At 47.3% G+C, this 15,603-nt stretch overlaps 1 protein-coding gene across 3 annotated transcripts in view; it reads left to right on the top strand.

Moving 5' to 3' along the window:
• MARS1 (methionyl-tRNA synthetase 1) overlaps positions 1-15,603 on the top strand; it is a 66,261-nt gene that overhangs the window by 45,274 nt on the left and 5,384 nt on the right. For all 3 annotated transcript variants that reach the window (XM_073576822.1, XM_073576823.1, XM_073576820.1), the window contains exons 12-18: positions 2,116-2,286; positions 2,371-2,466; positions 2,766-2,883; positions 6,943-7,156; positions 7,919-8,050; positions 8,158-8,262; positions 8,807-8,990. In XM_073576822.1, the coding sequence (XP_073432923.1) occupies positions 2,116-2,286; positions 2,371-2,466; positions 2,766-2,883; positions 6,943-7,156; positions 7,919-8,050; positions 8,158-8,262; positions 8,807-8,990 (1,020 nt within the window). The remainder of the gene's footprint in view (positions 1-2,115; positions 2,287-2,370; positions 2,467-2,765; positions 2,884-6,942; positions 7,157-7,918; positions 8,051-8,157; positions 8,263-8,806; positions 8,991-15,603) is intronic.

Below are 15,603 nucleotides of genomic sequence, written 5' to 3'. Positions count from 1 at the left end.
ACAAAATACACCCTCTTAACAAAGTCAGTAATGTTGCGCCTCTGAGTCTTCACAGTAAAGTTTCCACAGATGTAACAAAAAATATTTGTATCATTTGAGCACTGTCTTCTGCAGATGCAGAGGCCATTGATAGATCAGCAAAACATCCTGCAGAGAAATACAAGATAAAAGTTGTTAGCTACCTGAGTTGTTCATTGAATTTGTACACACACACACACACACACACACACACACACACACACACACACCCCTTAGGTACTGATTCACAAACAAAAAACAGCAAAATTCATTTAAAATTTGTTTACTTATACCAAATGGGAATTATGCATGTTCCAAGAAAACAAAGCTATTCTCACATTGATTGGGAGACTAAATGAAAACTAAATTTACCCTTAGTGAACCGTATAAACCGGCACTTTTCATACACTACGTATATTTTTCATGGAATTCATGAAAATGGGCTATATACCTATAGCGCAAAAACGTGATGTGATAGAGAAATTATAAGATCAGATTTGAATTCAGCACCCTCAAATTAGTATAAAACTGTTCTTAAAGTCCATGCCAGAATTTTTTTTTTTTTTTTTTTTTTTGTACACCAGTGTTATTGCCACTGATTCTCTTGTTGCATTCTGTAAAATTTCAGTCCCATAGTTAAATTTGGAATACCTTCTACGCCATTATTACCCTCTCCTATACATAAATTAAACTGCAGCAGAGGTATATTTATATACTTGGGCATCATAGAGGTATTTTGAGCTTGGACATTTATTAGGCTATGTGCACACCTGTGGAATTCCCGCAGAAATTTCCACGGGAATTACGGAATTCCATTCCGCGGGAAATATGCGAGAAAACCGCACTTTAAATTCCTGCCTATTTCCCGCTGCAAAACTAGCGATTTGCAAGCGTAATTAGCTTGCAAAATGCTAGCGTTTTCCAAGCGATATGTAGCCTCGCTTGGAAAACTGATTGACAGGTTGGTCACACTCGTCAAACAGTGTTTGACGAGTGTGACCAACTTTTTACTATTGAGGCTGCCTATGCAGCATCAAAAGTAAAAAGATCTAATGTTAAAAATAATTTAAAAAAAATTAAAAATGTGTGGTTTTTTTCACTCTTCGGCGTCCCACGCAGCGTTCCCGATCATCGTGTTCCTCCCGGCAAGACCCGTTCCCAGGGATGCCTTGCGACAACGACCTTTGACGTTGCCGTCTCGCGAGACCGCGACGTCATCAAAGGTGATTGATGCAAGGAATCCCTGGGAACGGGTCTTGCCGGGAGTATCGCTGAGGCCTGGTGACGCTGCGGGGGATGCCGGAAGGTGAGAATATGACAATTTTTTTTTATTTTAATTCTATTTTTTACAGGGATATGGTACCCAGTGCCTGGAGGAGAATCTCCTCCAGACCGTGGGTACCATCCGCAAATGTTCTGCTTACTTTTCGCATGGTGGGCACAGCCACATGCAGAAAGTAAGTGGAACAATGCATTCCTGTGTGTGCGGATTTTCCCGCGATTCCGCACAAAGAATGAACATGCTGCGTATTTTTCCGCAATGCAATTCCGCCGCAGAAAAATCCACAGCATTAGCACAGCATGTGCGGAATGCCATAGGATTGCATGGGATGCTTTGTTTGCGTTTTCGCGGCAGAATCGCTCGTTCAAAACCGCCACGAAAACACAAAAAAAACAGCCTAAATCTTCAGGACCTGCAAAAGAAAGTCTCTACAGATGTGGGAGACCCAGATCTTTCTCTAGAACAGGGGTTCCTGAAGCATCCAGGTGAAGAATGGTTGGAGACGTGGCACAGATGGCTCTCTATTCATTGCTTTGGGAGCAGTTTAAAAGGCTGGTCTTTTTTCTACATGGCTTTTTATTTTATCCTATTGAATTTTAATATTATGATTTAAAGGATTCAGTTTTGTTTTTTTTTTTTTTATCTTTGATAAGACGAGTGCTGAAACTTCTTGTTCTCTATGGCGTAATTGGTACTTTAAGCTGGAGGAAATGTTTTTCGTGGTTGATTAGAAATAAGTGATTTATCCTTAATAATGTTATCTTGTACATAAATTATCGTTGTCTTACCAATTTATATTATTTATGTCACCTCAGCTAGAAGAGCGCTTGGAGAAATTTCTGGAACAGTCCTTTTCAACTGGAGACTGGACATCGAATGCCCGATATATAACGCGCTCCTGGATCCGAGATGGTTTAAAACCAAGATGCATCACCAGAGACTTGAAGTGGGGCACGCCTGTGCCACTGGAGGGCTTCACAGACAAGGTACCATCTGTTTTACTACCTGATTCGCAGTGAAGTGTCTTGTCCTATTTCTATCAAGTCATGACCAAAAATGTTGTTTTCCAGGTGTTTTACGTCTGGTTTGATGCTCCTATTGGGTATATCTCTATTACCGCCAATTATACAGACCAGTGGGAGAAGTGGTGGAAAAATCCTCAGCAGGTGATAGTGCAATCTACAATAATTGTATTATATTATGCCAATATAATCAGTAATATTACGCTTCTATATTATATGATCCCTTGGGTATAGAAGGAGATCTGTGTTTGTACTGAAAACCATGTTGTCAGATTAGTCCACAATAAAGTGTGGTCATTTTTATTTCATTAAATGAGATTTATTCATATACAGTTGTACATCTTTTTTTCCTCTATTTTAGCACTCAGAGATCAATTTCCCACCTATTACATATAGATGTCTTTTAATTATTCTTTTTGTGCTCCACACCCTCATTGTTTCAGGTCCAGCTCTATAACTTTATGGCGAAGGACAATGTTCCATTTCATAGCGTTATTTTCCCATCCTGTCTCCTGGGAGCAGAAGACAACTACACATTGGTGAACCACCTCATAGCTACAGGTAGGTGGCTGTGATACCAAATGCAACCAATGGAGAGGATAAAACTCGATACACATGTTTCTGACTTGTCACTACCATGTGTTCTCTTCTTGCCGTCTACTTACCAGCTATTTTCTAATCTTCTTTCTAAAAACTCTTGTCCTAAAGTAGAAACATTACTATAGCGCCACTTATTCCATGGCGCTTTACATATGAAAAGAGGTATACATAATGAAAAACAAGTGCAATAATCATAAACAATACAAGTCAGTGACTGTTAAAGGAGGAGAGAGGGCACTGCCCGCGAAGGCTCACAATCTACAAGGGATGGGTGAGGATACAGTAGGTGAGGGTAAAGTTAGTCGTGCAGCAGTTTGGTAGTACAAGGGTTACTGCAGATTGTAGGCTTGTAGGAAGAGGTAGGTCTTCAGGTTCCTTTTTAGAAGGTTTCCACAGTAGGCGAGAGTTTGACATGTTGGGGTAGAGAGTTTCAGAATAGGGGGGTGTAGTAGAAACATGTATTTGTAGGCGATGTATGGCCGGCAGTTAACTAGCATCTGTCCTTAAGGCCCCTTTACATTTAGCGATGCACCAGCGATCCCGACCAGCGATACGACCCGGTCAAGATCGCTGGTGCATCGCTAAATGGTTGCTAGTGAGCTTCCACACAGGAAGATCTCACAGCGATACAGCGGTCGTTACTTACCTGTCAGATGAGGCGATCCTGACGTCCTCCATCCGCGTCGCTCGTCGGCGCCAGCAGGAAGCCCATCAGAAAGCGCCCGACGAGAAATGGAGCTGCGCGATCAGCGATGGACAGCGGGGGAGCCGGTCGGAGGTAAGTATCACACATAGCGATATCGCTGCTGCGTCACCAAATCGGTGATGCTTTAGCGATATTGTTCGCGATATCGCTATGTGTAAAACCCCCTTTAGGAGGCAGGTCTTACAGAGGTGATAGCATATGTTATCCTGAGAAAAGGCAGTTTCCTGGTCTCCGACCCCAGGGGGCCTTCCTGCGAACACACAGAATAGGGACATTTCACACCTCTGATGCCTTGAGGGCAGATGCCAAATGGGACCTATTTGCAGCCTGACAAATTCTATTTACTATGGGAAAGAAAAGCTAAGGCAAGAACCTTTAGAAAAATAATGTATTCATTGGTAAAGTAGCCATGGTCCAGTCACAAACCAGGAATTAGAAAATTAACATAAGAGGCTGGTCTACAAATCTGATCTGCAGGCTAAACCTATAAATTAGGCTCATACACAAAGTAGTTCACAGATGAGGGCAGCCAAGCTGATGTGATCCGTTTCATATTCATCATCCCCCCTCAGGGAACAGAAATACCAGACTGCAAAGTTAAATATTTCTGTAAGTTTTCTCCATTTTATTTTTAGAACTGTTTTTCATATTTGTATGTCACTTTTTTTATTTCCATATTTTTTATATCCTTTTATTGTAAGCACTGTACCTTTTTTTTATTAAAGCTTAAAACGTTAATAAGTTTGAACCTTGTATGCTCTAAAGGAGCCATAGCCTTAGAGTGTGAGAGCCTGGTGATTGCCATATAGTAGTAGTATTTCCAGGACTCATCGCCCGTGTGTTCGGTGAGTGATGGCAGCGTGTATGAGCGGGGTGCGTGGTCTGTCGGGGTGTGATTTATGCCCCCATTGCAGCATAGGACAGAGGTTGAATGCTGGACTGAGTAAGAGGAGATAGATTGACCCTTGTAGACACTACCCCAAGTCACGTGCTGACAAGCAGGCACGTGACAGGGGGATGCACAGGAGAAATCTTGTATGCGATTGTCGGAAGAGGAGATAAGAAGGGAGTAGAGAGAGAAATCTTGTGAGGATTGGAGATTGTGTGCAGGTAAGTCCCGGGAGACTCTGTCACAAATGTATGGAGGAAACAGTTTGTGGATGGCTTTGTATGCCAAGGTTAGGGTTTTGAACTGGAGTCTCTGGGCAATGGGGAGCCAATGAAGGAATTGACAGAGGGGAGTGGCCAGAGAATAGTGGGGGAACAGGTGGATTAGTCGGTCAGCAGAGTTTAGGTTAGATTGTAGGGGTGCGAGAGTGTTAGAAGGGAGGCGACAGAGCAGGAGGTTGTAGTAGTTCAGGCAGGAGATGATGAGGGCATGCACTAGTATTTTTGGTTAAGAAATTACGTATCTGTGAAATATTTTTCAGTTGGAAAGGGCTTGGCTATGTGGTTTGAAGGAGACAGCAGTGTCAAGGATTACCCCGAGGCAGTAAGTTTGCAGGACTGGGGTGAGCAGCCATTTGACTTTGATGGATAGGTCTGTTGGGGGGTTAAGTGAGATGGGGGAAAAATAATGAATTCTGTTTTATCATTGTTAGCAATCAAGCAGATAAGAAGGATTAAATAATGGACAGACATTGTGGGATTCTGGTTAGTATGGAGGTGACATTGGATCCAGAGAGGTAGATCTGTGTGCCTTCAGCATAGAATTGATACTGAAAGCCTTTGGACCCTATGAGCTGTTCCTGGCCGAAGGTGCAGATGGAGAAGAGCAGTGGTCTTAGAGCTGAACCTTGAGGAACACCGACGAATAGGGTATCAACATGTGGAGGTGGTGTGTGAATGGGAGACGCTGAATGTCTGGTCTGTTAGTATGAAGAGATTCAAGTCACTGATGCCAAGAGATGAGAAAATTTGTAATAAGAGGAATTAGTCAACTGTGTCGATGGCAGATGACATGTCCTGGAAGAGAAGTAAGACAGAGTAGTCTCTCTTGGCTTTGGATGTTAGTAGGTCATTAGTGACGTTAGAGCAGTTTTGGTTAAATAAAGCGGTCGGAAAACTGAATTGTAACCGGTCAAAGAGGAAGCAGGAGGAGAGGTGGGGGGACAGTTTAAGATGGACATGCTGTTTCAGTAATTTTCAGGCATAGGGGAGAAGTGATATGGAGCGATAGCTAGACACACAGGATGGGTCAAGGGAGGGCATTATGAGGATCTTTATGAAGAATCTAATTTTGGTGGAGGAGGGCTGAGTAGTTATGAGGATGGGCTGTGGGGATGTAGTCAATCTGCTGCTTGAAGAATGAAGCAAAGTTTTCAGCTGAGATGAGGAGAGAGGGAGAAGATGCTGGGGGGTGGAGAAGAAAATTAAGTGTTGGATAGTTGTTTAGGGTTGCATGACAGTGAGAGGATATGAGAGATGAGAAGTAGGTTTGTTTTGCAGCAGTAAGTGTAGACTTTAAATTGGTGAGGGACTCTATGTGTTGAAGTGCTCATTGGAATGGAATCTCTTCCATCTTCGCTCAGCAACACTGGAAGCTCGCCTCTGTTCTTTCCTCAGGCAGGTGTGCCAGGGTTGCCTGTGATTGTGCAAGTAATGTAGAGTGGGCTGGTTAGCTTGTAATAGTGCACAATCCCCACACTGGCAGCAGTATTAGTATATTTGGCGATGATTTCTATTATTATTTAGTAATTTATTGAAATCTTATTATTACGCCTCACTTGCCAACAAATAAGGCAAAATTCCTCTACGTGGATGCTTAATTTAGATTGTAAAGCCTTTTACTTAGCTTTGCTCAATTAGGCTGTCTGCTGCAGTCTAAAAATGCTGTTCGTGTCTGGGAAAGAATCCAGTCCCTGGAGCTCATCACTCCAGAGCATTTCTTATAGGGGTGTTCCACCCATACGGTCTTAGAGCTGCCTGGTTGGGTTTTGCTAGGCATCTTGTATTTTCAGACATATAATTTTATGTTTGGTGAATATACCTGTTATATAATTATCTAATACAAACTAGAAACTATTGTTTATCTCCTTCATGACATGCGCCATACATGTATGGCGCAAGTTGGAACTAGTGTATGGAACGGGATCATGGGGTGAGTCCGCCAGGACCTGTCTCTAACGATCGCGGATGGCAAATCCTTCAATTGTCTATGTGGACAGAAAAATAAAAAAAAGTTATTGCTCTGAGAAGAAGGGGAGGAAAAAATGAAAACAGAAATTGGCCTTGGCCGCTTCCTGGAAAGGTTAATAACCCTTTTTCTGGTAGAAATATTGTTCTCCTATAATTCTGAATTTTCTTCCAAACAGAATACCTGAATTATGAGGATGGCAAATTCTCCAAGAGTCGCGGAGTGGGTGTGTTTGGTGATATGGCAAAGGACACTGGTATTCCCGCAGACATATGGAGATTTTATCTACTGTATGTGCGCCCAGAGGGACAGGACAGCGCGTTCAGCTGGAGCGATCTGATGCTGAAGAATAATTCAGAGCTACTTAACAACCTGGGTAACTTTGTGAACAGGTAACCAAATGTTACAGATCATCCTTTCTGCACAGATGTAATGTCAGTTCTAACATGTCAGTGTTGCAGCCTCCAAGAGATTTAATAGTCAACACCATAAGAAGCATTTATTTATAGGGGTTGTCATAACTGAACCACCCGTTCCTTGTGGCTTATTAGATAAGGACTTCTCTCTATTAGCCAATAGAAATAACTTTCTGCCCTGCTTTTCAGGAAAGACCCTTAAAATGTCAGTAGAGCTGAGATGACTTCTTCTGTCTGTAGGAAATGGCTATATTGTCAGCTGCCAGAGGGTGGAGGAGACTGATTCTGTCCAGAGTCCCCACCCCCCCAACAGCATATGTTTACATTACATTACAAGGAGGATACATAAAAGCAAAAAAAAATGCTGAAAAGAATATTTTGTATATTGGAAGTTTCTTCAAAACTGTTATTAACAGACATGAAGGATATTATCTAAGAAAATAAGACTGTGTTATCCTTTTAAGTGCAAGTGGTCACATGGTTCATGCTGTCTGAGCCACAGGCACCGTGATGGGCCGCATCATTATTAACATGCTGTAACATTTCAGAGAAAACCATGTATGTCGCTGTGGCTGCGCCCACCGTGCCCGGCTAGATTGCCACATTTAGAGTGACGCATGGTTGTAATGAGGGAGCCGATCTCTGACTCAGGCTGCTTGTAGTTTGGGTGACTTGGATCCTGACTAGTTCCCTATAAGTCCATGCACAAACCTTCTTCTAACAGATCCTTGGTTTCAGGGCTGGCATGTTTGTGCAGAAGTTCTTTAACGGTGACGTTCCCAAGATGGAGCTACTTGCAGAGGACAAGAGGCTCCTGGCGCAGGTCACAGCTGAGCTACACCAATACAACCAGCTGCTGGAGAAAGTTCGGTATGTTGCAGGGGGTCATCAGCGGGATCAGGATGACCATGCTTCAGCTTTGCATTTTCGAGTCTGGAAATGGAAGGGTTAACATTAATAGGGTCCTATCCTTTCAGCATTCGCGATGCCCTGAGATGTATTCTGAACATTTCCCGTCATGGAAACCAATACATCCAAGTGAATGAACCATGGAAATGCATTAAAGGGACCCCGCAGGAACAGTAAGTGCATTCATTCCTATAGAGGAGACATTGTACAATATAGAAAGCATTCTACACTTCATTATCTTGTGCTGTTATCAGTGACGTATCTAGTTTCCCACCGTCCTACAACAAGTTTTGAAACGGGCCCCCCAAAAGCCGAATTCCCCCTTGCCTGCTTTCTGCCTCCTCCACCAGCACTGCGCCCCTCCATTATTTTGAATGGACAACCCCTTTAACTGTCCATGATTCAGTCCCTGTTGGCACTTGTGCCTGCACTAAAGACTATGAAGCCAAATAAGCGCCCACCTGGACTGGGGGTGCTGATCGGTGGGCAGCAGAGGCCCGTAAAATGCAAGAATTGGGAAGCAATAGGGCTATTCCTGCTTTGGTTCCCCACCACTGGTTTAGGGCGTTTTAGAAATTATTCTCTAACCCCCTTTAAGTAAAAACAAATGTTCAAATGCGTGATGGAGTTTGATGTAATGTCATCTTTTATTATCATGGGAAGCATTTGGCTTCCATGCTGGCATGGTATATACTAACTTATGTGCTCGTACTGCAGAACTCGTGCAGGCACAGTGACTGGCTTGGCAGTGAATATGGCAGCTCTGCTTTCAGTGATGCTGCAACCATATATGCCCTCAATAAGCGCGGTCATCCAAGAGCAGCTACTTATGCCACAAGAAGCGAGCGTGCTGACCAGGGATTTCCACTGCATCCTGCCCCAAGGCCATCGTATAGGAGCTGTGAGTATCTGCCATTTACTATAGAACGGGTAATCGTGGATATAGAATTATTGCTCTTGATGGAAGCTCTGCCCAATACAATAATATTAAGATGGACTGTTCCTCTAGATTATTTTTCTGATTTCACAGCTTTGTTCTTTTTTTACAGAGTAAATAAAAAATAGTACATACGTTACAAAACAGACTTTAGGAAATCTACTGCATTGACATTACTATTTTACTGTTGGAATTTTATATTTACTTTAAAGGGAAAAAAAGCACTGATCATGTTGTATGGCATAACAGCCATATTACATCTCTGCTTTCTATGGTGGGGAAAAAAATTCGTAAAGAGTAACCATCATTTTATTTCAGAACTCAGTAGTACACATGAAAATAGTAGACTTGGTAATATATCTTATGTGAGAAATCTGCTTCTGTCCTCCTAGACTGATCATTTATTCTCAATTCCTGGGTAATATGTGAATTTAATGAAGACAGATTTTCCCAATAGTGAGCTAGGAGATGGCAGTTGGTGCTTTTTAAATTCTGTGAAAGGGGAGGGAGCTAGAGATAAACATTCTACTGAAAGTTCCATAGAACTTTATAAGCACCAATTGTCATTGCCCATCTATGTAATGGGAAGATCTATTCTCTGCGGCAAGCAGGAGAACACCAGCACCTTCAGGCTTCTAGCAACAGCAGGTGCAAAACCCTGAATCGAAAACGTTTTTAGGAATGCAAAGGTAGAGGGTGACCCTCTGCCCCCAAAAAAATCTTCTTTATTGGAGTAAGCTTACAACTTGGATGTGGGGGGGGAGCAGGTCACCGTATGGAGGGATGGCCGTTTCGCAGACCACAGCCTCTTCACAGGGTCCTGGTACCTGTTGAAGCAGCTGTGGTCCGCAAAAAGGCCTTCGTCCATACGAGCATCCGGTCCCCCCGCATCCATGTTGTAAGCTTCCCTCAATAAAGAAGATTTACTCTGTCGCCTCATTGGGGGACATAGAACCATGGGTGTTATGCTGCTGTCCACTAGGAGGCGACACTGTGCATAATCTGAAAAAGATTAACTTTGGCTCCTCCTCTGCAGTATACACCCCTGGACGGCGTCAGCCTTCTCTAGTTTTTGCTTAGTGTCGCAAGGAGGCACACCTAAAGATTTTATTTTTTTCCAACGGATTACAGATGAAGAAAAGTGGGTCTCCAGCGAGACTCCCGGCATGGCTCCTTCCTCGGCCCCCTATTATGGGGTGCCCGGTTGAAGTTGAGATGGCTATTCCCCATGTCGCTCCTTCCCCAGTCCCTCGGGTACTGGTTCGAAGTCGAGACCCCCCTCCTTCCCCAATCCCTTTGGGGTCTGGGTTGAGGTCGAGGCGAGGATGAAGACCCCTGATGGTGACAGACGCACCCTCCCTAATCCCCCTCTGGGGGACATTAGGTTGAGACTCCTCAGGTAGGGTCGGTACAAGGCAGCATTCTGCAGCTTAAACAGCCAGGGACCCCAGCCCTGCTGCGGGCTCCTGTTGGGGCCGGGGGAGAGTGCATGCAGACATGGCACATACAGAGACAGGGCTCCCTGCGCCCCTGTCTCTTCAGCAGCATCAGCTCCATAGCGCCTCAGGGGGACCCCTCACATGGCCCCGTTACCGCTGCTAGCCCCACCGCTATCCTGCCTCTCAATCTGGAGGGGTCTGGTTCAGATCCGACCCCCTCCCGGATATCCGCGCCAGCCTGGAGCCCTTCTGGGCATCAGGCTTCTAATTTAAACCGCGGCTTTGGCCTAGCTGAAGCCGCCGCCTCCTCCCCGCCCCCTGGCAGAAAGGGCGCGTTTTTACATAGCCCTGCGCGCTCTTTTTCAGCTCTCTGCCCCCTTCTTCCTCCTTGTCTTCTCGGCGGCCATCTTCGCTGCAGCAGACGCCGTCTGTACGTGAGCAGTCTCCGGGGGGCACAAGACTGTGAATTGTCGGCGCTGGACCTAGGGGCACACTGGTGGGGTAAGATCACAGCTGGGTTCTCTTTACTCGGCTGTGAATCCATATTACCTATAAGGCTCTCCTATAGTTTTCCTCTGCGTAGCCACCCCTGTAGGGTCCTCTGTTAGCCAGCCTCTGTGCACTATGCCGGGCTCAAGGAAGAGAACCAGGCAGGACTGCTTTTATGCTTTCTGCACAGCCTGCAAAACCATTCTCCCCAGTGGCAGCACGTACCCTCACTGCCGGGATTGTATCCAAAATACTGGGTCAGAGCCCCAAGAAGCCCCTACCATTGCTTCAGCACCGGCTACCATGCCGGAATGGGCTACTCAGATGTCGCAGTCTGACACAGTCCATAGATAACCTAACCTCCACACTACTCCACGCTCTGCAGGGTCATGCCTCGGCTATGAACGTTACCCAGCAAAGGGATAGCTCGTGTCAAGGACATGCTGTTTCCGACACTCAGACGTAAGCGGACCCACAGGTCGCGTTCATCCGCATCATCCCATAGCACACTGTCATCACCCTCCAGGGAGAGACACCGTGGTTCCAGGTCACCTAGACCGTCCCCTAACAGAGACAGGCAACGCAGATCTCCACAGCGATCCCTGACCACAGAAGACCCCCGCCCCAGTTCGCCCACCAGGAAACGCCTTAGCGACACGCAGGAATCGGAAGGCATCTGTGACACCGACTCAGACAACGAAACTGAGAGGTCTCTGGTCCCTGGCCCCCCTAGCAATACGGCGCTAGTTGAGGATGTAATTTCTTCCATCCATCGGGTGCTGGACATTTCTGATCCACCCCCAGAAGCCCCAAAGTGTTCTAAAACCACCTAAGGTCTTCTCTAATCATCCGGAATTTCAGGCGATACTTACTAAGCAGTTTTCGCAGCCTGAGAAGAAATTCGCCAATCGCAAATATCTGGAAGCAAGGTACCCCTTTCCACAGAAGGACACCAAGGAGTGGACAGATCCACCCGAAGTGGACCCCCCAGTCTCTAGGCTAGCAGCACAGACCCTCCTCTCACGGCCAGATAGCTCAACCCTCAGGGACGCAGCAGACTGGCAGGTAGAACGCATGGCTCGTTCAATCTTCGAAGCGGCAGTGGCCTCTCTGGCTCCCGCGTTCACTTCAGTCTGGGCGGCCAAGGCCATTCTGACTTGGGCCAAAAAGTTGCAGGCTGGCCTCCAAGCCTCAAATCCTGAGCTGTCAGACCAGGCGGTTCAAATAGCGGTGGTAGCAGATTACATGCTTCATGCAGCTCTGGATTCCGCAAGAGGTGTAGCGGGAATAGCATCAAATGCCATCACGATCCGGCGTATCCTCTGACTGCGGGAATGGAAAGCGGACGTGGCCTCAAAGAAGTCCCTCGCGCATCTCCCGTTCCTCAGTGGGCGGCTTTTCGGTGAAAAGTTGGATATCCAATGCCACCGGGGGTAAGTGTACCTCTCTCCATCAACTAAAACCTAAACGCACGTTCAAAAGGCGTAACCAAACTCTATTCCGATCCTTTCGGAATTCTTCAGGCTGGTCCATCTCGCTCCCAGTGCAAAATCGTAACCGCTCTCCACGCAGAGACAACCCACGGGCGGCGCAGAGGCCAGACAGGACCTGGCAGTCGAAAGCAGGCCAGGCAAAGCCCAAAGGAGGTAAACCTCAGACTTTCTCCTCTTCATGACTCACGAATTCCAGAAGACACCCCACCTGTAGGCGGACGACTGCTACTCTTTCAGCAGGTCTGGCTGCCTATTACAGAAGACAGGTGGGTCAAGGAAATAGTGTCTTCCGGATACAAGATCGAGTTCACTTCCAGCCCACCGAACCAGTTCTTCCTCTCTGTTCCCCCAAAACCGCCAGACAAGGCTCGTGCCTTCCATCAAGCCGTTTCCTCCCTCCTTCAGGCAGGAGTCATAGTACCGGTTCCTGCAGAAGAGCACTTCAGAGGGTTCTACTCCAATCTGTTTGTAGTCCCCAAGAAGGGAGGCAGCGTTCGGCCCATACTAGACCTAAAACATCTCAACAAGTATGTTCGGGTTCGTCATTTTCGCATAGAGTCCCTTCGGTCAATCATTGCGTCCATGGAAAAGGGTGAATATCTCGCCTCCATAGACATACAAGACGCATACCTACATATACCAATTGCTCCCGCCAATCAGAGATTTCTCAGATTCGCAATCAACCAGGACCACTACAAGTTCGTGGCTCTCCCGTTCGGACTCGCCACGGCTCCCAGAACGTTTACCAAGATCATGGCAGCCACCATGGACGTTCTACACTCCAGAGGCATAGTAGTCGTTCCATACCTGGACGACCTTCTCATCAAGGGTTCCACCTTCAAGGATTGCGAGGTCAGCGTCTCAATCACTGTCGACACCCTGACTCGCCTGGGCTGGTTAGTCAACTTACAAAAGTCATCAACTACCCCGAGTCAGTCTCTGACCTTCCTGGGGATGTTATTCGACACCTCCAGAGGTCTGGTGCTCCTTCCCAGGGACAAGGCACTGGCTCTCCGTCTAGAAGTCCGCATACTCCTCTGCAATTCCCCCCGATCTCTCCGGTTTGCCATGAGAGTACTCGGCAGGATGGCAGCAGCAATGGAGGCGGTACCATTTGCCCAGTTTCACCTCAGGCCTCTTCAACTAGCCATCCTCAAGTCCTGGGACAGGAATCCTTTCTCCCTCGACAGGGAGTTCCGGCTAACATTGGCAACCAGGAGGTACCTACACTGGTGGCTCAAGCCAACCTCACTTGCAACGGGAAAATCCTTTCTCTCAGGTCAATGGAAGTTCCTGACCACTGACGTGAGCCTGACAGGTTGGGGTGCGGTGCACCTACATCACAAAGGACAGGGCAAGTGGTGACCAGTGGAAGCGAACATCCCCATCAACATCCTGGAAATTCGGGCCGTCTTCCTGGCATTGAGAGCTTTTCGTCAATTACTGGCAGACTCTCGTATAAGAGTACAGTCGGACAATGCCACGGCGGTGGCATATGTGAATCACCAAGGCGGGACCCGCAGTACCCAGGCGATGAGAGAAGTGGCACATATCCTCCACTGGGCGGAAGACACGAGGTCGGTATTCTCTGCGGTCCACATCCCGGGTGTGGACAACTGGGAAGCCGACTTCCTCAGCAGACAAGGAATGGACTCGGGGGAGTGGTCTCTCCATCCCGAAATTTTTCGCCAGATCTGCCATCGCTGGGGGACCCCGGACGTGGACCTAATGGCATCCCATCTCAATGCAAAGGTCCCCAATTTCATGGCCAGGACACGTGATGTGTGGTCGCTCGGAGCAGATGCCCTGGTTCAGGACTGGACCCAGTTCCAGCTTCTGTACATTTTTCCACCTCTTCCCGATATCCAGAGTCGTGAGGAAGATCAAACAAGAGGGAGTTCCAACCATCCTGATCGCGTCAGACTGGCCCAGACGTACATGGTACGCCGACGTCGTACAACTTACAGCAGATGCCCCCTGGCTTCTCCCCGACTGTCCCGATCTTCTATCACAAGGCCCGTTCTTCCACCAGAACTCAGGGGCCCTCAATTTGATGGCGTGGCCCTTGAGACCTGGGTTCTAACCCAGGCAGGGCTCTCACCGGATGTCATTAGAACCATGATCAGGGCACTGAAGCCAGCCTCCGCCAAGATCTATTACCGTACCTGGAGAGCTTTCTTTACCTGGTGCGAATCCCGCGGCCAGATCCCACTCCCTTATTCCCTCCCAAAAGTTCTTGGTTTTCTTCAATCGGGCCTGGACGTCAGGCTATCCCTGGGCTCGCTTAAGAGCCAGGTGTCAGCGCTCTCAGTGCTTTTCCAGAGACTCATTGCTAACAAGCCGCAAGTGAGGACTTTTCTCCAGGGGGTCTCCCGATTGGTTCCCCCTACAGACGTCCACTGGAGACGTGGGACTTCAACCTGGTCCTGACAGCATTGCAGGCACCACCTTTCAAACCCCTTAAAGAAGTCCCACTCTGCCTTCTATCACAGAAGGTGGTCTTTCTGGTGGCAATCACCTCGCTACGCAGGGTGTCTGAACTGTCGGCACTCTCCTGCAGACGGCCTTTCCTGGCCTTTCACCAGGACAAGGTGGTTCTCCGTACGGTTCCATCCTTCCTTCTGAAGGTTGTGTCCAACTTCCACCACAATGAGGAAATTTCACTGCCATCCCATTGCCTGGTTCCGGTTCATAGAGTGGAGAAGGCTCTGCATACGCTTGACCTCGTCAGGGCATTGCGTATATACGTGTCTAGGACTGCACCCTGCCGGAAGTCTGATTCCCTTTTCCTTCTTCGGGAAGGTGTTCGCAAGGGTTTGCCGGCTTCCAAAGCTACCCTTGCCAGGTGGATCAAGTCCACCATACAAGAGGCTTACTGCCTTAACAACTCTCCTCTTCCGGCCGGTATCACGACACATTCTACGCAGGCGGTAGGGGCCTCCTGGGCCATTCGGCACTAGGCTTTGGCACAACAAGTGTGTAAGGCGGCCACCTGGACTAGCCTACACACGTTTACAAAACACTACAAAGTTCATACCCAATCCTCAGCGGACGCGAGCCTGGGTAGACGGGTTCTGCAGGCGGCAGTGCCCCAAGTTTAGGGACCTGTCAGCACAATATTCGTCCATTGGTTCCCACCCAGGGACTGCTTTGGGA

Source organism: Dendrobates tinctorius, unplaced genomic scaffold (genome assembly GCF_039654945.1).
Source record: "Dendrobates tinctorius isolate UK_male_01 unplaced genomic scaffold, ASM3965494v1 ptg000051l, whole genome shotgun sequence".
In the NCBI taxonomy this organism is placed as follows: Eukaryota; Metazoa; Chordata; class Amphibia; order Anura; family Dendrobatidae; genus Dendrobates; species Dendrobates tinctorius.
The sequence above is the reverse complement of the archived record's forward strand: the minus strand, read 5'-3'. Positions and strand labels throughout refer to the sequence as shown.